Source organism: Eublepharis macularius, chromosome 7 (assembly GCF_028583425.1).
Source record: "Eublepharis macularius isolate TG4126 chromosome 7, MPM_Emac_v1.0, whole genome shotgun sequence".
NCBI lineage: Eukaryota > Metazoa > Chordata > Lepidosauria > Squamata > Eublepharidae > Eublepharis > Eublepharis macularius.
In genome coordinates, this window is record NC_072796.1 from 4,449,335 (window position 1) to 4,469,479 (window position 20,145).

A 20,145-nucleotide genomic window follows, 5' to 3' on the forward strand; every position below is an offset into this window, starting at 1 on the left:
CCCTTTAGCAGCTGATATCATCTGTCATGTACCAGCAACCTTAAGAAGCTTCGGTATTTTCTTTACTACCTTTGCCACCTTTTCCTTCCTTGTAGTTTGGGGCACTCTCAGTTCTTGTCATGGTAGGAGTTCTTCCTTACCAGACAGATTATTTTTGCCTTCTTTTTACCTTCTGCAGGGCCCGGGACTACAAACGATGGGGTCCTGGTTCTTTTTTGAAACATTTTGTAGCCCACATGCCAACATTAGGTTGTTGCAGTTGCCTTGCAATGTGAGTCTTCAAGCTGTAGAAGGAAAGAGGCATCTCTGTCAAATGAGGGGGGTGCAGAATGATCTTGGAGGAACTTGACAGGTTCTCTTGCTGCACAGCCTTTGCCCCTTTGGTGGCGCCTTTGCCCAGCTTCAGATGTCTGTTCCGATGGTGCACCAAGTGCTTTTTTACATCCCTGCCCCCCATCCCTCCCTGCAAATATGCAAGGCAAATATTTGTAGATGCGTTGCTTCACCTTCTGCTGTGCTTGTCTGCACTTTATGCGCATACTTTAGGCAGGCTTCCCCCTTCATGCTGCTTCCATTTACTTTCCCGGTTAGCGGCTGGCAGCATTTGTGTCCCTTTCTCACACTTCCTAGAGAAGAGGTTAGCGTGAAGCAGGAGGATGGTCCCAGGATGTGGCTTCAACCTCCCTGAGCTTTCAGAGTGTCCTTCCTCCTGTAGGATGGGGAAAGCAGGGAGGAAACCTTATGCTCCATCCCCTCTTGCAAGCCGAGCTGCTCCGCCTGTGGCTTCACTGTTTGGTGAAGGGGTCCACCAGTTGTTCTGCTGCTTCAAGGTCCTACTTAACCCTTCCAAACGTGAAAATGCAGGGCTTTTTTTCAGCTCGAACGCGGGGGAACGGAGTTCCGGAACCTCTTGAAAATGGTCACATGGCTGGTGGCCCCGCCCCCTGATCTCCAGACAGAGGGGAGTTGAGATTGCCCTACGCGCCGCCAAGCGGCACAGAGGGCAATCTCAACTCCCCTCTGTCTGGAGATCAGGGGGCGGGGCCACCAGCCATGTGACCATTTTCTCCTAGGGCAACCCACTGAGTTCCACCACCTCTTTTCCCAGGAAAAAAGCCCTGTGAAAATGTACTTGCTGCCTTTGGGGCAGAATAGTGACACTGGAAGAAAAACAAAGTAAAGAGTCATTCTTTCCCCATTGCTCCCACAACTGTGGATTGCCACTGAGAAGCGCTTAATACCCTGACAGGTCAATGACCGCCGCATCCTTGACGGGTTGTTTGCCGTTTGTGGGGTTCCGGACAGCAAGTTTCGGACCATTTGCTCCACCGTGGACAAGCTGGACAAGGTAAGGTGTTGATGCTTTTGGAGCGAGAGGAGGTGCTTGTCACAGACAAAAGGGGCTGGAAACCATGGCAGTGGGCCCCCTGTCTTCTCTCCCAAGAAGTGTTGTGGGGACGCTCTCGTTGGGTTCCCATCAGATGCAAGAGATAAAGTTCCACATGCGGATGTAGAAGGGGGTGGGGAGTTAGGAGCAGTGAGGTTAAAAGCGTTGACAGAAGAGCAGGGGGAACCTTCTTGAGCAGGTAGCAGCGTTGCCATGGTAGTTGCTCCCATCTCCTTTCCAAATTGCCAGTCTGGGCAGTTCTAGAAGGCTCATCTCTGTTGTTACCATCCTCTGAGATGATGGGGTGGACCACTTTTTAGAGGTCCCTCGCAGTCTCTGCATTCCTTTTTTTAAAAAAAGTTATATGACAACTAAAGCAGAAGCCCAGAGAGTCATGAATAATTTTGAGCCAAGCTACAAGTGACACCTGACACAGGTTGGACACTTGTCAGCTTCCCTCAAGTTTTGATGGGAAATGTAGGCATCCTGGTCTTGCAGACTGGCTTTCCATTTAATTGAAGTTTACAGAGTGGCAGTTTATGGGAGAGAGAACATGCGGTCGGGGGGGGTAGTGCAGGCATCAGGCTCTTGCCAGGTGCCCCCCTTCCCCTCCGCTGTGTGTGTGTGGGGGGGGGAGTGTTCTGTAAACTTCAATTAAATGGAGAGCCAAGCTGTAAGACCAGGATGCCTACATTTCCCATCAGAACTTGAGGGAAGCTGACAAGTGTCCAACTTGTGTCAGGCATCACTTGTAGCTTGGCTCTACGTCCACAGGGTTACATAGTTCATTTATTTATTTTTATCTTTATTTGCTTATAGCCTGCCTTTCTCACTGGGGCTCAAGGTGGATTACAAAATGTAGAAATAAATTCAATCAGACAGCACAAAATATCCAATAAGAATGCGACAGAGCTAGGATTACAGAGTTAGAAAACAAACCAAAGAACTGTCTAAGGCTTACCCTTCACTATAAAATATTCAAGATAATACACAGATAATTGTTGTCCCCAGTCTATGTTGTTGGTGGTACTTGGGCATCGGTGAAGTAATTAATTCCAGTGGAGCAAAAATGTTGTTGAAAAACCTGCAAGGAGTCTCCTGCCTCCTCAAAGACTGACAGCTCGATAGTTACTTAAGCTTCCTGGCCAGGCTTGCTTCACCCAAGGCATGAAGTGCCTCCTTAGCCAGCAAATGCAGCTACACCCACCCTGGATATGGAGCGGAAAAACAGTGAGCAGTGGGGCTGAAGCACCATGAAACCCGTCGTTGCAAAACTCAGGAGTGCAAGATAAGAATGATTATTCACGGCAGCTGTAACCATGCCTATCCGATGGACATAAATAAACTTAATTCAGCATTTGTTTATGCTACAATAAGTCTGTGAAGGCTTTGAGGAGCTGCAGAACTGTGATTTAACGTCCCCCACTATGCATTCTTCCAGGGCCGTGAGATCCCTTGCAATGTATTATTTATAGGAATTATATATTTAAAGAAGTACATTGTGTATTAAAAGAAAACTATATTCCAGCAAACTGTCTGGGACTGTTCATGAACTCATGTTGTGCTGAGGCGAGAACCAAGATTGCTTTTTTCCCTTTGGTGACCAGATATTTAAAGCGCACCCCCTACGTCATCTATCTGAAACTGCACTGTTCATTCAGTGAGGGGGGCATTCCTGTAGCAGCTTTCTGTTCTTTCTTGTGGGCGATATTTGGTCCTGCCAGATGTGGCCTCCTTTTCGTAGCATGGACTTGCAAGGAAAATTGGGCTGGGAAAGGGCAGCAAATAGCAGCTCTGGTGGAGAGGTTTCTCTTTGGGGAAAGCAACATAAAGAACCCCCCGCCCCCTCCCTTTAGGGTGCCAGTCAAAGTTGGAGGGCTGCATACCTGCTCCTGAAGGAGCGCCCCGTTCACGGAGCTCCTGGCCCCAAGTCTGGAGTGGGCCTCAAGAGGAAGGATGGGGCCACGCAAATTAAGAGGCCTTTTACCTTCTGTAGTGAGAGACCTCTGTGGAGTTGCAAGAATCTTAAGGATAAGTACATCTTGTTATGTCCACCTGGGAGGAAGCACCAAGAGCGTGGAGGTGCTAGATCTGGCCTAGAGGCTGTTTTCATGGCCAGAAGTAAAGACACCGCTCTTGCTTGCCTCCACAGGCTCAAACTGTGAATGTGTGAGCACACCTATCGTTAGCATACTAAAAGTGGGGTTAGTAGAGGAAAGCCTGTAGTGGAAACTCCAGTAGGCTAGAGTAGAATCCTCTCTTCTCTCCCAGTCTACATGGGAACAAGCCTGTTGCATGCTGTTGGGGGAATATGGGAAGGGGCTGTGAGGCCCCAGCTGATGGGAGGAGTGAGCTTTAGGGTCAGGGAGGCTGGCGCTGACTCTCCCAGTTCACTTGCTTCTTGGAAACCCAGAAGGATCAAAATGCAGGAAGGCTGTCGGTCTGTGCAGCAGCTGTCCTGACCCAGGCCTGTCTTGTCTCTCGTCAATCTGTGTGTCCTCCACTGAGAGCAGCCGGCTCTGACTCAGCCCTCCCAGGGGGGACTTTTCAGGGAAACTCACCCCCACCACAGTGGCATGCAAGATGTTTGCACATGTGTAGAAGGGTAACAGCCACAGCCAATAGCTTCTGCAGTGGTGCGCTGTCACGCAGGCGTACACTTGTCTTGTCGCTACTGGCTGCTTTGGTATGCGGATGCTCCTCACATGGATCTTGTGTCCCTGGTGTGTATTTTTAAGCAGAAACTGGGTATTTCAGTATCCACTGACAATTCCCAGGATTGGGATTGAGGGGAAAGGATCACATGCAGAAGCCCTTCCTGGAGGGATTGTTCTTAGCACAGAAGTGCATTGACCTTTCTCTCTGCTTCTCTAAGCATCTGGACAGATTCCATTCGGCTGCCACGGGGGGCATAAAGGGAAGAACAGGCTCAGGTCATGCATTGAAAGACGCCCCCCCACCCCTGGCTTGATTCTTTTGAACCATGGTAATCTAGCTCCTTTCCCACCCCCATTTTAAAATAAATGCACGGCTGAATTTATTCTGGCTTCTACTGAGTCCCAAGAAAAGTCGATATGTATATTTCTGCTTGTGCTAAACATTTTTGAAACAAGCGTGACTGCAAAATCTTCTTTCGCGCTGCGTTTCATGCTTCCAGAATCATGCAGCAGGTTCCAGAAACTGAGTAGTTTTAAAAGTATGGCGGACTCCTTGGAGTTTGCGTAGAGGGGGAAGGAAAATGTCTCCACAGTAAACAGTCAAGCCGGATAAGAATGGCACCTGTATGACTCTCCTCTTGTTCACAGATTACTTGGGAGGACGTGAAAAGTGAGATGGTCGGGGAAAAGGGGCTCTCGCCAGAGGTTGCAGATCGAATTGGTGAATACGTCCAGCTCCATGGTGAGTTTGGAAGCAAGCGAGTCTGTCGTCACTGTTCTGGGCACGCTTGTGTATGTTGCTTGCTGTGGGCATCTCAGTCAAAGTGACACGGTCTGGAAGTGGAATGAGGGAGCAATACTGCAATGTGAGAACCTGTTCACAAATTACAGTGTGCACACAGTCCATGTGCATTGTATACTTGATTTTTCTTTGCACTTGCATTGAATAATTCTCGTGTTATGTTCAACACACGTACAGCTGAACATGTGATTGGAACTGGACATTTATCCAGGTACCGGTCCCTGGTTTTGTTGGTATAGTGAATGCACGTCAGCTCTTTCTTACAAACAGATGTACGAGCGTACATGTAAGAAGTACATGTGTTCAATGTAATGTGAACAGGGCTAGAGTGGAGAAGTGCACAGCATGGAACTGGAAACCATAGACACAAGTGTATGGCACCAGTTCCACGCTCATCCCCTGGCGATAGACATAAGTTGTTTACACATTGGAAGCTTGTATGTCTCTCCAGGGAGAGGGAATAGAGGCAGCAGTTCTGTTTTGAAGAATCCTGTGATGCAGGAGAACAGGAAGCTTACAGCAAGAACGAGCCCAAGAGGAAGCATTAAGAGTTTGCTGTGTCTCCTGTCCCTACACACGACACCATTGTGTTTGGTGCCACTGGGAACCACCATGATTAGCAGAGGGGACGTTCATCTCTTCCTCCGTTCCTTCCGAATGACTGAAGGCACCAGGGGTGTCCTTAACACTTGAGGCCAAGGCATGTATGTTGTCAGGTGCAAACAGGAAAAGGAGAAAGGGGGATCAGCGGGCCTGCTTGCCGAACAAACCCCCCTCATTCGCAATGGTTTTTTTAAAGAACAGTCTTTTTCAATTATTTGTTTACTATATAAATCATATGCCACCTTTCCACCCAAACAGGGTCCTCAGGGTGGCAAACAACGTATATTAAAATGTTAAAGTGGCATTTTAATATGTGTGTATATAAATACATAAAAATAGACATATAGACACACACACACCAGGGAGAAGGGCCAATAAGAGTTTATTGGAGGTACATCAAATGAAACAAAAGTCTCCACCTGCTGGCAAAAGACAGTGACAGAGAGAGGCAGGAGAAACTTCCTTGAGGAGGGAGTTCCAAAGTTTCAGCATCACGACCGGCCGAGAAAGCCCTTCTCAGGTTACCACCCACCTGGTTTCTGATGGCAGGATGCCCCGAAGCAAGGCCTTGGAAGAGGGAGGTTCCTATGGGAGAAGGCAATTCTTAGGGCAGAAGGTTTTATTTTGCACAATCCGCCTTTTTGGGTAGGCCTACTTCTTTTACCCGGGCCTAAATTCAATTCACCTGAAGTATATCCCATTCATAAAGAGTGGCTGAAATGGGAGAAGGGGAAAGACAGTCTTGACTGGGCCTAACCCTGTTTGAGGCAGGGGGAATCTTCAGGGAAGTTTGTTGGCACTGGTCAGTTCCCTGCGTGTCTCGCTTCTGCAGGGGGGCTTGGTCTGATTGAAGAGCTGTTGCAGGATCCAAAGCTGTCTCAGAACAAGCTGGCCAGGGAAGGGCTCGGAGACATGAAGCTTCTTTTCGAGTACCTGGTTCTTTTTGGCATCTCAGCTCAAGTGAGTGTGTCCCAGTGGGGGGAAGGGAGGCTGTTCCTGGCCCATGGATCATTCTAACTGGTGAGCTTTCTGCCTGCTAACAAGGTTCTCATCCTGTGGTCCAGATCTCCTTTGACCTGAGCCTGGCTCGCGGCCTAGATTACTACACTGGGGTGATCTACGAGGCTGTCTTGCTCCAGCCGCAAAATGACCACACAGAAGAATCTGTTGGCGTGGGCAGCGTGGCTGGAGGGGGCCGCTACGATGGACTGGTGGGGATGTTCGACCCTAAGGGGCGGAAGGTGCCCTGTGTGGGAGTCAGCATCGGCATTGAGCGCATCTTCTCTATTATGGAGCAGAAAGCAGAGGTGAGAGCTGCTTGCTGTTCCCTTTCACGAGGGGTTGGGAGTGGCACGAGGCTAGTCTGCTGCAAAGCGTATCTCAGAGCTTGGGAAGTGTTTTGTGCTGCACATTCTGGGGGGTGCTTGTACCAAGGAGCTTGAGTGTTTCCTCATCCACAGGCCAGAGGGATCAGTCATAGTTACAGATATTCCTCAAGGCAGCCACCCCACCCCACAGCACTGGGGTTCCCCTGTGCAGGTGTTACTCCACGCAGCATCTGAGGGGGCTTCGCTGAGTTTCCATTTGTTCCTTTTTCAGAAGTCGGCTTTCTGTGTACCTTAAATGCAAAGCAACAATAGCTCCCTTCCTTCTTTTGTAATGTCCCACCCCCCGCCCCCCATGCAAAGGGGTTCGCATGCAAACTTTGTTGCCACATTATCCTGTATGCTGCAAGCAAACCTGCTTATAGGATCATCAAAGAGCATGGGAAGCTACCCTGGATCACCAGGGACAGCAGTTGTTACAAGACACACCCACTTGCCGTTGTGAATGTTGAACTTGTAGGAGCCGGAGTATCTGAAATGTCAAGAGGACCATTGCTTGTATGTCCAGGAACAAGGTCCTACTGCAGATGTTAGAACAGAAGTGAGGGAGAGGAGAGGACAGGACAGGAGAGGAGAGGAGGAGGAAAAGGGTCGAGCTTCTTGCTTATGAGTAAAAGTGGAGAGCCCTGCTGGAGCAGACGAAGGGTCCATCTAGTTAGTGTCCTGCTCCCATCAGTTGTTCCGGAAAGCCCACAAGTAGATTATACCAGCCACAGCCTGCCCCACCGTCCATCCTCAACATCTGGTGTCTGGGAGTGTTGTGGTCCCTGCACATGAAGATATGTGAGCTGTCCTGACGCTGCGTAGCCCTGATCGGATTATCCTCCGTGAGTTCGTCTGGCCCTCCTCTAGAGCTGTTTTAAGCCAGTGGCCCCCATGTCATGACCATAAATTCTGTAAGCTGTACCTGCTCTCAGCTGTCCTGAATCTGCTTACCAATTAACCTCACTCATGTGTGCTGTCTAGTGCTTAAGTGCAAAAATACTCCGGGAATGTATTGTGCTGAAAAGAAAAAGTGATTGAAAAACCGCATATGCATTAGACTTGATAATTTGTGGCTTTGGAAGAAGCACATGGTTGCGAAACGGGATATTTTGAAGCCGGCAAACCCGTTGCCACCTCCCGCCGAGAGTTTACAGTTATAAATTCTGACTCTCCGGCCAACACTTAAGTTTCGTTGTGCAGTGTAAGAACCAGTTCTGAACAATTGAACTTATAAAACTTTAATTTCATTTCATGGCCTCTGTGACTTTGTTTATCTCCCAAAACTTTTTTGTCAAACACCAAAACAACGCTGTCATTCCGGGAGCTTGGCGCGATGTTCCGTGCCCGGTAAGCAGTGTGAAAACGGCCCTTCTTTAATAACAACACCTTTAATAACGATGGATCATCAGGTTGGATTTTTTTTTTTGCAGCTGCACAGAACTTCTTGTCAGATTTCAGTGGCTTTGTTAAAAGTCTTGTGTTTTCTTAGCTTCTCCTTTTAGCTTTTTTATTTTAATTATTTAAAACATTTATCTGCTGCCTTTCCACCCAGTTAAGGTGAAATCAGGCATTAAAAATTTAAAAGATTAAAATAACATTTAAAAAGTAAGTATAATTTTTTTAAAAAATCTAGTCCACAGTCCCATAAGTATAAATATTTAACAATACAAGAAAAACATACAGCCCTGCCAAGGGGGAAAAAAACCCCAGGCTGCACCTGTTGGATCTTTGCAATTAAAAGCTCTTCCTGAATAACAAAGGGAAACAATCAGCTCGGTGGACAGATGACTAGGGGTTATCTAAAGTTCCAGGCTGAATGGCTCCTTCAAGTCTGGAACATGTGAAGAGGTTCAGAGGATACCTGCAAACAGGCCCTGGCGTGTCTCCCCCCCCCCCCCCGCCCCAAGTAAATGGGGTGTATTTTAACCTCATAAATTGTAAAGGCAAAGTGACTAGTATGTTGAACTATACATTGTTGCTTTACCACTGGCTATGGATTGGTTGATGTTCTAGCCATCACTTTTTAACACCAGCTGCTCCAAGTCAAGCCCAAACCAGACACTCATCCATATACAAAAATTCTATCATCAATCAGCTAGTGTGCATTTAGGCTCATAGCTCATGAAAAGAACTTAAATGTGAGGGTTGTCGACTCTTTATGGGGTGTTGCACTTCCCCTCTACTCATGCCTCTAGGGATATGCATCTGAAGAAGTTGCCATTGGTCCCAACATTGGTCCTTAACCACTTGTGTTGCAATGAACTGGTCGCTGTTGTCTCACAGAACTCAGCTCCATCGTGTTGGGACAGTCTTTTGCTCCTGAGAAACAGGCTTCCTCCTTTTGTGCTGGGCATGTGAATTGTTGGAATTCTGTTGTGTCAATAAGGTCCCATACCCTTCTGTCTCTCTCCACTCTTTCGTTCCTTCAGGCTTCTGAGGAGAAGGTCCGGACAACAGAGACGCAGGTGCTTGTGGCCTCTGCTCAGAAGAAGCTCCTTGACGAGAGGCTGAAGCTTGTCTCGGAGCTGTGGGATTCGGGCATCAAGGTGCAACTGCAGTGTGCAAATCGACAGAAGGCCCAACTCTGAGCCAGGGACTGGGTGTCTTTCTGTCTTGGTTGTTGTTAGGGTGGGGGTGGAGGTAATAGCCTTCAGGGACCCTTTCCTGTGATAGACCACCTGATGAGGCAATCCTAGGTCACTCCATCTGACCTTTCTACATATTACCCACTCTTGTCTGTTTACAGTTACTGAGCCAAGACTTTCAGGGACTAGTTTGGGCCACTTGTGACACTGCCAGCATTTCATTTCCAAGGGCTGTTAACCTTGGTCAAATGTGTTGCATCTTTGAGGCATGAGCCCAGATTTCTGCGCTTACCCAGTCCAAAAACTGCTGGATTTGCCAAATACGTTTGCTATATAGCAAAGCACGTGCTGCAACTGATCTCCAGCCCCCAGTAGATACAGATCGTTGCTTCTGTTGGACATACACTCTCTGTGCTGTTTGAGAAGCTCTGTGCTGGTTTCCAGGATGTCCTATCAACAGCTGAAAGCTAAAAAGTCTCCATAAGGTTTTAGTGCCAGTCTTGTCATATTTGGAGCTTGGTGTATTTTGAAATCAAGACTGTAAGGAGAACCACCATTTTCTAGAATAAGAGCCACCTGGAAAGAGCAGCCTGTGTGGGCACACACTCTTGTCTGGCCCTCTTTCTGCCAGAGTGCTAGCAGGTGCCTAAAAAAGGGTCCCAACAGGTGCCAGCTGGAACTTTGAGAAAGCAGAGCGGAAGGTGCCGTTGTGGAATTGCTGCCACTAGGGCAGGGCCAAACACAAAACACTGGAAGTTTCCTCGGAACAAAGGAAAGTCCTGAGCCACACATCTTCCTGGGACGGAGGTGGCTGCTAGTGAACGGGCACTCACTGTAGATGCAGGTGCCTCCTTGGCTTATCTAAAGCACCAAAGGAGGAAAGTTGGGGTGTGCTCTTTGTTTTGGTGAAAGAATGCTTTGTGGTTTCAGCTTACAAAGAAAGGAAACGTTTGTTCCCTTTGCAGCCATGCCCAGAGCCATAGGAAAAATGGCCATCGGAGGTTTATGGCTGTGATGTATCAGTGTGGGATGAATTCAGTACTTAAGCCAGCTGGGAGGGAGCAACCTAATACTCTGGGTTGTTGTTGTTTTTCTTGCTGTGTCAGAGACCCTTCTGATTTTATCCTTGAGAACTAGGCAGGTGCCAAGAATCGCACTGGTTTAGGATTAGTGTTCAGCCTATCTCCCTTCAAGGAACCCTTCTTGCTTCAGCTTGTCTGTCAGAGCACTCCAGTGTGTCTGGGGCATGTAGGATTCACGCAGGGCATTATCCAGGTCTGTTTTGCCTTCCTCTGACCCCACATAAACCCGAGGAACCCCCCCCCCCAAAAAACCCATTCCTGTGACTGCATATCGCAGATGGAAAGAGTACACAAGCCATCTTGTTAGGAGGCTCCTTCACCATTGCCGATTTCCTCACCATAAGCTTCCAGGAAACCTCAAGGGGAGGGACAGCCCACCCGCCCCCCAAAGCCACAGCCGCAGCATCCCAGGGTACCTGGTCTCTAACGCTCTCTCTGCTTTGTGTCTTCTCTAGGCAGAGATGCTTTATAAGAAGAACCCCAAACTCCTGAACCAACTGCAGTACTGTGAGGAAACGGGCATTCCACTTGTAGCCATTCTTGGGGAACAAGAACTGAAGGACGGGGTGGTCAAACTGCGGGACGTCACTACCAGAGAAGAGGTCCTCGTGTCCTTTCATCTTCAGGGGGAAGGGGGTGGGAATCGATTCAGCACTGCCTAGTTTAAAACTTGAGCCATTTCTGCACTTAGCATAAATAGAAATGTGAAGGCCAAGGAGGGGGGATAAAGGAAAATGGGGGGCTAGTTTTTACAGGGGCTTTTTCACTTTTCTGAGAGGTGCAAAAAAGGGTAAATTTTGGGGAGCACCAAAAAACTATTTTCTCTTTTAGAATGAGTGAAATGCTTTTTTTGTTATTAAAGACAAGGCTTTTCTCACTCAAAATGTTTAACATGAAGAAGTCTGAGGACTGTTTCAGTTTTTCCACTAGGACAATTAGGAAATTTGGGGGAACACTTTTAAAAGGTATATTGTCGAAGGCTTTCACGGCCGGAGAACGATGGCTGTTGTGGGTTTTCCGGGCTGTATAGCCGTGGTCTTGGCATTGTAGTTCCTGACGTTTCGCCAGCAGCTGTGGCTGGCATCTTCAGAGGTGTAGCACCAAAAGACAGAGATCTCTCAGTGTCATGGTGTGGAGAAGATGTTGGCAGGTAATTTATATCTACTCAGGAAAGTGGGTTTGGGCTGAGTCATCCTGTAGGAGTTTCCCAGGGTGTGGAATGCTAATGGCGGGAGGCTTCACTGTATCCTGAGGAGGTTCTTTTGCATATGGATTGGGGCTTGATGTGCTAATCTCTGCAGGGCTGTTGTGGGATGTGGAGTATTTCATTAGCCTGGTGTTTTGCAGGGCTGGAAGCCATGCTCTATTCATTCTTAAAGTCTCTTCTTTCCTATTGAAATTGTGTTTATGCTTATGAATTTCAATGGCTTCCCTGTGCAATCTGACAAAGTAGTTGGCAGTGTTGTCGAGTATTTTAGTGTCCTGGAATAGGATACTGTGTCCTGTTTGAGTTAGGCTATGTTCAGCCACTGTTGATTTTTCCGGATGGCCACCTCTACAGTGTCTTCCATGTTCTTTTATTCTTGTCTGGATGCTACGCTTTGTGGTCCCGATGTAAACTTGTCCACAGCTGCAGGGTATACGGTATACTCCTGCAGAGGTGAGGGGGTCTCTACTGTCTTTTGCTGAATGTAGCATCTGTTGTATTTTTCTGGTGGTTCTGAATACTGTTTGTAGGCTGTGCTTTTTCATAAGCTTTCCCATCTGATCAGTGATTCCTTTGATTACCTGCCAACATCTTCTCCACACCGTGACACTGAGAGATCTCTGTCTTTTGGTGCTACACCTCTGAAGATGCCAGCCACAGCTGCTGGCAAAACGTCAGGAACTACAATGCCAAGACCACGGCTATACAGCCCAGAAAATCCACAACAACCACTTTTAAAAGGCTTTCCCCATCTTTTAGAATAAGTGAAATAAAACAAGGTTTTATTCAAAATGTAGTATGAAATTTTTTATGTAAGTTAAATCTACTTACATAACTAGGTATAGACACATACCAAAATTTCAAGATTTTTTTATTGTTTAAAAAATTCTGATAATAATATGCTATAATGTGTTTAGTGCTGATACATTATTAGTGTTGTTTTTTTTTCAATGTTACAACATTTAATTTAATATCCAAGTATGATGTCAGTCCCTCCTACTGTGATTCTAAGAGAGTTTCTGTCCAAATAATCCACTTTTTTTGTTTACTACAGAATTGGTTTTCCACATTGAACTTTTCCCCCCCTACCTCTCAGAGAGCAAAAGTGAAAGATATGTAGGATGTGGTAGCTTAGGGTGCAAGCAGCCAGACCTGGGTGAGTCGTGCAAATCTTGTATCTAGTCATCTGGTGACTGTTTCTGGCCCTGGCCCTGATGAGCCCTCCCTTAAAGGCCAAAACAGCCCTGGAATAGGCCCTGCCCCCTCCTCTTGCCTTTTACTGACACACATCAAGCCTGGAATACTGGCTAAACTGTTATGGTTGCCTAGCAACAGCCACTGAGGGCATCTGGTTAAAGCTACAAGTGTTTCTTGTATCATTTAGGGGTTTTAACCCCTCCCCCCTTTTTTTTTTAAGATTTCAGATTTTTCTGCAAACCTGGGGTATTTTTCAGGTGTATAGTAGGATCTGTCTTGTCCGTACAACGCCTCCAGTTTTAAGATTTAAGTATCCTCAAATCAGGGCCACTTGGCTGTTAATATTTTTCTTTTGGAAATATTAAGTCGGCTTGTAAGTATTTTATAGAAAACCAAGATATGCATACTTTGAAATTCCATATATATGCCAAATATTACCATTTTATATGCCAACTAAGGTATAAATTATGCATTTTATGTTGTTAAATCAGTAAGAAGTTTAGGTTTGATTAGCAAAGTAAGTATTGCATGTATTTAATCTTTTCCCCTGAATTTACATTTTTTCAGGGGTGGGGAGAAGAGAAAAAGGATTTTTTTATGTGGCCTCAAAATCCCAGAAATCTCACATCTCTAAGCACAGACTTCCTCCATGTATTGTACCTGGAGGGAGCACTGCAGGTGGAACCAAAAAAGGCACAGGCACAAACAGCCTGCCTCCTGTGCCACTTGCAACTGCACAGGACCGTGAGTCTGGGATTAGTGGTGTCTCCAGCAGTCAATCCACAAGCCTTGGAATCGGTTTGGGAACATTTCTTCCCCAAATCTGCCCTCCCACTGCATTTTGATAATTGTGGAGTTGGTTTATTTTCTTCCTCATGTACCTTAAATCAGGATTTTCAAGCAAAGCTGCAGTTGTCATTAGTAGTGTCAATCACAGCACACGTATCCCTCGTTTATTTTTTGTGCATGTTTATACCAATATGTGCAGAATATTTTTTAAAAGATTGAAAAATCAGCATGCTGTCTTTGCATGGGGTAAGCTCCAGCACCTATCCCTACCCCCCCCCCCGCCCCGTGATCCAAACTGGACCCAGAGCGAGGAGGCTGAGACCAGCACCAGCAGGGACACCCAGCCTCTGTGGGGATGGAGCGTGGAGCAGCAGCTGCAGTGTTCCTTTCAAATAGCACTGCTTATTTTGGTGCCAGAATTGGCCACCACCACCCCTCCCCTGGGACACCAGAGCTTTTGTAATTTTTTAAAAAAATGCCACCTTCACATTACTATATCAATAGCAATAATCGCTGCAGCAGGTTCTTTGAATTTGCAGCTTTTTTTTGTTTTTGTTTTTTAAAGTAAGCCTCTAGCCCTCTCCATTGCATACATATGTTTTTTTTTCTTATATTTCCACAAGGGAAGGGAACTGAAATTGTGCCCTCACATCCTTGATGTGTCATCATGTTACTCTCCTGTAGCAAAATAAAACAAAGTCCAGTGGTACCTTAAAGACTTACAACATTTATTGCCGCAAGAGCTCTCATAAGTCAGAGCTCACCATCAGATGGGAAGAAGAAGACATCATTTTCCAGATTTTAATAGGGAAGATTGCAGAAGGGAAAGAGGGAAGAAGAGGCGCTAACGGCAGAGAGAGATTTTGTGTGATTCCTGTCACAGATCTTTCTGGTGAGCTTCTTTATGTAAGAGACTAGAATAGATTAGGTTGTTACACGTAATGGATGGTAAGTGTTTAATCTATGTTTAATTCTGGAGGATATACTGTTGTAGATCTGTAAGTCAAAAAAAAGAAAACCCATAAAGGCAATATAAAACAAAAATTCTGATTTAGAATTCATCAAGGAAGTAAACACTATTCTTCATCCTGGCTTAAACAGAGATTTGAATTTCCTTACTCACTATCTTATATATTAACAGCCAAGTGGCCCTGATTTGTGGATACTTAAATCTTGAAACTGGAGGGGTTGTACGGACAAGACAGATCTTACTATACACCTGAAAAATACCCCAGGTTTGCAGAAAAATCTGAAATCTTAAAAAAAAAAAAGGGGGGGGTTTAAAAAACCTAAATGATAAAAGGAATACTTGTAGCTTTAACCAGATACCCTCAGTGGCTGTTGCTAGGCAACCATAACAGTTTAGCCAGTATTCCAGGCTTGATGTGTGTCAGTAAAAGGCAGGATGAGGGGGCAGGGCCCATTCCAGGGCTGTTTTGGCCTTTAAGGGAGGACTCATAAGGGCCAGGACCGGGAACAGTCACCAGATTACTAGATACAAGATTTGCATGATTCAACTATGTCTGGCTGCTTGCTCAACAGCAGCCTCCCCTCCCAAGCCAGTGTAGTGTAATGCTTAAGCGTTTCAGACTAGGATCTGAGAGATTCAAGTTCAAATTCCCATTCTGCCATGGAAGCTCACTGGGAGTCTTTGATCTAGACACACACTCTCAACCTGACCTACCTCTCAGGGTTACTGTGTTGATATGAAGGTATGGAGAATGATGCCAGGTACTTTGGGTCCCCATTGTGGGGAAAGGCAGTATATAAATGGAGTAAATAGGTGAAGATGGGAAACAGATAAAAGGTAAGTTGTTTAGTGGGTTTGAAGGAAAGAAAGACATAGGGAAAGGTGAGTGTATAGAGGGAAAGAGGAAATAGTGTGGGAAAAGGGATATAGGGGAAATTTTCCCCTTCCCCAGGAGTCCTTGCAGGTTCCCCACCGTTTAGCTGGTCTGGCTCAGCCGGCACGATGCGACTGGGTCATAGCGGAGAGGCTGGAGGGGGGAAGGTGAAGATGGGGGGCAGACGAAGGTGGGTGGGAAGGAGAGAAGGAAGCAGGAAAAGGGGGGAGGCTCTGGGGAGGCAGGAAGGGAAAGAGGACATGGGGGGAGAGGGGGAGAGGAGATGCCCCCTGCAAGTCCCTGTGGGTCCTCAGTTGTAATTTCTAATTAGCGCTGCAAGACTCACTTTTAGAACTTTTAACGGGCTGTTCCTGTTGCATCAGAGTATAACCCTTAACTAATGTCAGTTGATTATGCTTCAAACTCCTTCTACTAGTTGTTTGTTTATCCTACTTTTATCTTGCCAGAGAGGTTTGAACCTCTGGCCTCTTTCATCATCCTTTATGTGTTAACAACCTAATCCATTCCAGTCCGTTGCCCAGAGAAACACACCTGCAAGATTTATGATGGGATGAGCGCCAAGCGTCTCTCTGCCCCCTCCCTTTCAGTCACTTTCCTCATAAAAACGTGGAAAATGATTTCCTCTCATAGCATCTGAGGAAATGAGCTGGCTTGTGAAAGCTCGTGCTGGAATAAGGGCTTTCAGTGGACTTCTCTCAAATCCCTCTCTCCGCGGTGTGTGGGGTGGGAGGTCTGGCTTATCTGCGATGCAGGGGAGTCCTGCTGAACTGGCTGAGTCAGGCTGGCCAAGGTCTGTGGGCCCCCCCATAGTCAAGGGAGATCCCTGTGGAAACATCACTTCAGCTCAAGACACCAGCGGCCTTGTAGAGAATGACCTCCAGGCTCTGGCATTGCAAAAGGGCCGCTGGGCAATGCCTTGATCTGCTTTATAACGCAAGTGTGATGGGGAGAGGAGGGGTGGCTGGAGGCTGCAGCGGAGGAGAACATGTCCAGGGATATGCAAAGGAGGTGAAAAAGGGACAGGCAAGCAGTGCAAAAAGGCAGGCAAGCTGTTACTTAATCCTGTTTTTGCTTTGCAGGTGGATATTTGCAGAGGAAATCTTATGGAAGAAATCAAGAGGCGGACGTGTCTCTCCTAGGACTCTCCGTGCCGCCCACGTGGGGAAGATTTCCTGGATTCCCTCTGGGGAATAGCGGAGTCCTTCCACAAAAGGCCACGTCAGTTTTGCCCGGGGTGCAATTTTGGACAGTCTGGGGCGGTTGCCCTCCTAGTCCAAGCTGTATTATTTATTGTATTCCGAAGGACCTTTTCACTGGGCACGAGATGGAAAAACAATCTTTTTTTAAAAAGGTCACTTCAGAAGCCAATTTTTAGAGGGGCCCTAACCAATCTACGAGCGTTTTGGTGATGGCATAGGTTGGCTTGGTAGGGTGGGACTTCATTCATCCACACACTCTCCCTATTCTTCTGGCTTCACACCATTATCATTTGAAACTGTTGAGTGGCAGTTTAATAAAACATATTACAGCTGCATGCTCCCTGTTGTGTTCATGTTCCCCCGTTCGCTTTGCAGTTACACAGCAAAAGTATCTGCTGCTGTTCCTCAAGTTACAATCGGATTTTTTGCCTCTCTGCAAGGGAAGGGCAGGCCTGGCCAGAAGAGCTCCTTCGCCGTCTCCTGCGGCAGCGTTCAGTGGCCTTGTTTGGATTCCTGTAGGAATTGTTCAAACAAAATTTGCAGTGGAAATGGGCGCTCTCATTCTGTGAGCACAGATGATGTGGTCCTTCTTAAATCAAACTGTGCCGTATCATTAATATATTTCATTCATAACATGGCCAAATCGGTGGATATTTAAATCCAGAGATTAGAGGCATGAACAAACAACACAGGTCTTTCTAAAAATCTGATAAAGCCCCAGGTTCGCAGAAGATTCTGAATTCTAATTTTAAAATTGGGGGATTAACAACAATAGAAGCAGCACCTAGAGCTTTAAGAAACAAATACCATCAGTTGATGTTGCTAGGCAACCACAACAGTATTGCCCAGCCTTCAAGCCTTGGTTTGTGTCAGTAAAAGGTGGAAGGAAGTATCAGGGTCTTTTCCAGGGCTCTTTTGGCTTTTGAAAGAGGACTCATTTGGGTCAGCCCCTACAGCAACCCACTGGGCAACTTGCTATTCTGTGACATGCATGACTCACCCTGGCCTGGCTGCTTGCTAGTGTTCAAAAGCAGCCATCCTATGAAAAACAGTGTAGTGTAGTACTTTCAGACTTGGATCTGAGAGACCCAGGTTCAAATCCCCACTCTGCCATGGAAGTGCATTTGGGTGACTTTGGGCCAGTTACACATTCTCTGCCTAACCTACCTCAGAGGTTTGTTGTGAGGATAAAGTGGAGGAAAGGAGAATGCTGCTTTGGGCCCCCATTGAGGGGAAAGGGAGAGAGGGAAGCAAGGGACACAAACAGGCTGTGGAGGCTTTCTGGGAAGGGAAAGAGGAAATAGTGGAGGAGAAGTAAGTAAGATGTCCTTGTAGGTCCCTCCTCCTCTTATTCTCAACGTGGCCCTAGAGGTGGATCATTACATCCCCAGAACAGAACCATATACAGAGAAGAGGGGTTTTTCAACAAACCTGAGGAAATCCCCACATTTTGAGGGAAAAAAAAAGATCCCGTGGCATAATGTTGCGAGATCTCAGCAGGCATTACAGTTATTGCCTAGCAAACCTGGTAATCAGTTCTACAACATGGTGGTGGCAGCCTGAGAGAACAGAGAGACCCCATTGCTGCTTTCCTCCTCTCTTCCCACCCTCACCCCCTCATCACGCCTCTTGTTGCACCCAGCGGATGGAATGGGCTGGCTCTGAGGTTCCCTGCACTCCAGGCCCATTCGCTGACCTCTCACCAGTGGAAGAACACTTGAATCATCCAGGACATTCTATTGCTGACCTAAAAGTGGCAGTCCTCAGAGAAGCTTCAAGGACAGATGACAACCTGAGATGGTTGAACTTGAGTTCATTTATAAATTCAGAACAACAGAACCCCTGGGGCTGAATACAGACACAGGATTCTTAACACACTACAGATGCTCATTCCTGCTCTAATCAAGCTACAATATACCTTTACATCCTAATTCCCTTATTTCACCCCTCCCACCTCCTGACTGGGATTTAAAGGCTCAGATATCTCCACTCCTCTCTATATCTGAAGAAGGGAGCTTTGCCACTCAAAAGCTCACACCCTGAAAATCTTGTCAGTCTCTTTGGTGCCAATGGACCCAAATCCTGCTGTTCTTATTTCAGATAAAATTAAATACTGTATTGCTAAGCTAATTCTAATAGAGGTATTTAGGTTAATCTTGCTATGCATTACTGACTCTAATTGGACAACACAAAAACACCAGACTTATTTTCCCTAATCTGTGCCACTTTGTTTTTAAAAGGGGATCAAGCACCCCATCCCTTTTTGTGTTCATGTATGTATTTTATTACAAAGGAAGCTAAATGCAGTTGTTATAAGGAAATAAACATCACCGGTCCAAGGTTCTGGGATTTGAATGACCTCAAAATAAACTACATGATATTGCTGTTACAGTTACGGTCAGGAGGTGTTAATTTCGTTTCGTTTTTAGACTGCCAGAAGGACTGAATCGAAAGAGGGGGCATCAACGATCCTATCAAAGGCAAACTGCCACGTCACGGCAACCTCGTATGTACCCTTGTTATTGTAAATGATAATAGTTACATGTCATATGTTAAACTACAGTAATTATCAAGTAAGTTTACTTTGGTTCTTACCCGTAACTTAATTGGAATCTGGGACTGCAGTGTTAAGATTAGCAAGGCGTTTCTTCCCTATTGCAGGACAGTTTTAAACAAAGACCATTGATCAGAGGTTGCCTTCAGAAGTCACTCTTGTCAGCAAGGAAATTACGCAAGCCTGGAGCCAGAAATGTTATTGGGTGGCATGTCTACTCAAAGGGGGGGTGGGGGGTAGGCTTGGTAGGTCTTTTATCACCCCAGATCATGAGATTCATTGGGTGGGCGCTGGTGATGTCATGGCTAGTGTTCAGGGATGTCGTACATCACTGGGTGGTATCACATTGAATATCACTTTTAATAGCCACATTAATAGTACCAACACACATAAGATGTTATGTGTAGTTACAACCATGTAGCTTTTGAAGATACTATTAGGAGACTACAAATATAAAAAATGGACATGGGTATGTGCTAAATGTAAAATAAAGTAGAGCCATTAAAAATAGCTTATTGCCGCCTATCTCAAGTTTACATATGCTGTCATTGACACAAATGGGCATGCATAGAAATCTTAGAAGAAGCCACACATTAGTAATATAGAATAGCATCAGCTATCAATTTGCTTACAATCATATGAATCTTTTGTTGATTTAATTAGTATCCGATACTTTAATTACACTTGCCAGCAAATTGCTCCTTCCAACCAAAAACTCAAAAACCCAAATAGGTTGGAATATTTGTGATTACTGCATTGTGAGGAAAAAAGCACTCTACACACATGCAGAGTGTATGTAGTTTCAAATGTATCAGAGAAAGGGTTGTTTTTGTCTCAGATTTTGTATC

At 46.1% G+C, this 20,145-nt stretch overlaps 1 protein-coding gene across 1 annotated transcript in view; it reads left to right on the forward strand.

The window, feature by feature from the left end:
* The window catches only part of HARS1 (histidyl-tRNA synthetase 1), a 31,516-nt gene extending 14,438 nt beyond the window's left edge, over nt 1-17,078 (forward strand). The window contains exons 7-13 of the mRNA XM_054985232.1: nt 1,250-1,348; nt 4,693-4,786; nt 6,282-6,409; nt 6,514-6,756; nt 9,249-9,365; nt 10,942-11,088; nt 16,624-17,078. Of these exons, the coding sequence (XP_054841207.1) occupies nt 1,250-1,348; nt 4,693-4,786; nt 6,282-6,409; nt 6,514-6,756; nt 9,249-9,365; nt 10,942-11,088; nt 16,624-16,683 (888 nt within the window). The 3' untranslated portion in view covers nt 16,684-17,078. The remainder of the gene's footprint in view (nt 1-1,249; nt 1,349-4,692; nt 4,787-6,281; nt 6,410-6,513; nt 6,757-9,248; nt 9,366-10,941; nt 11,089-16,623) is intronic.
* The last annotated feature ends 3,067 nt before the right edge of the window (nt 17,079-20,145 follow it).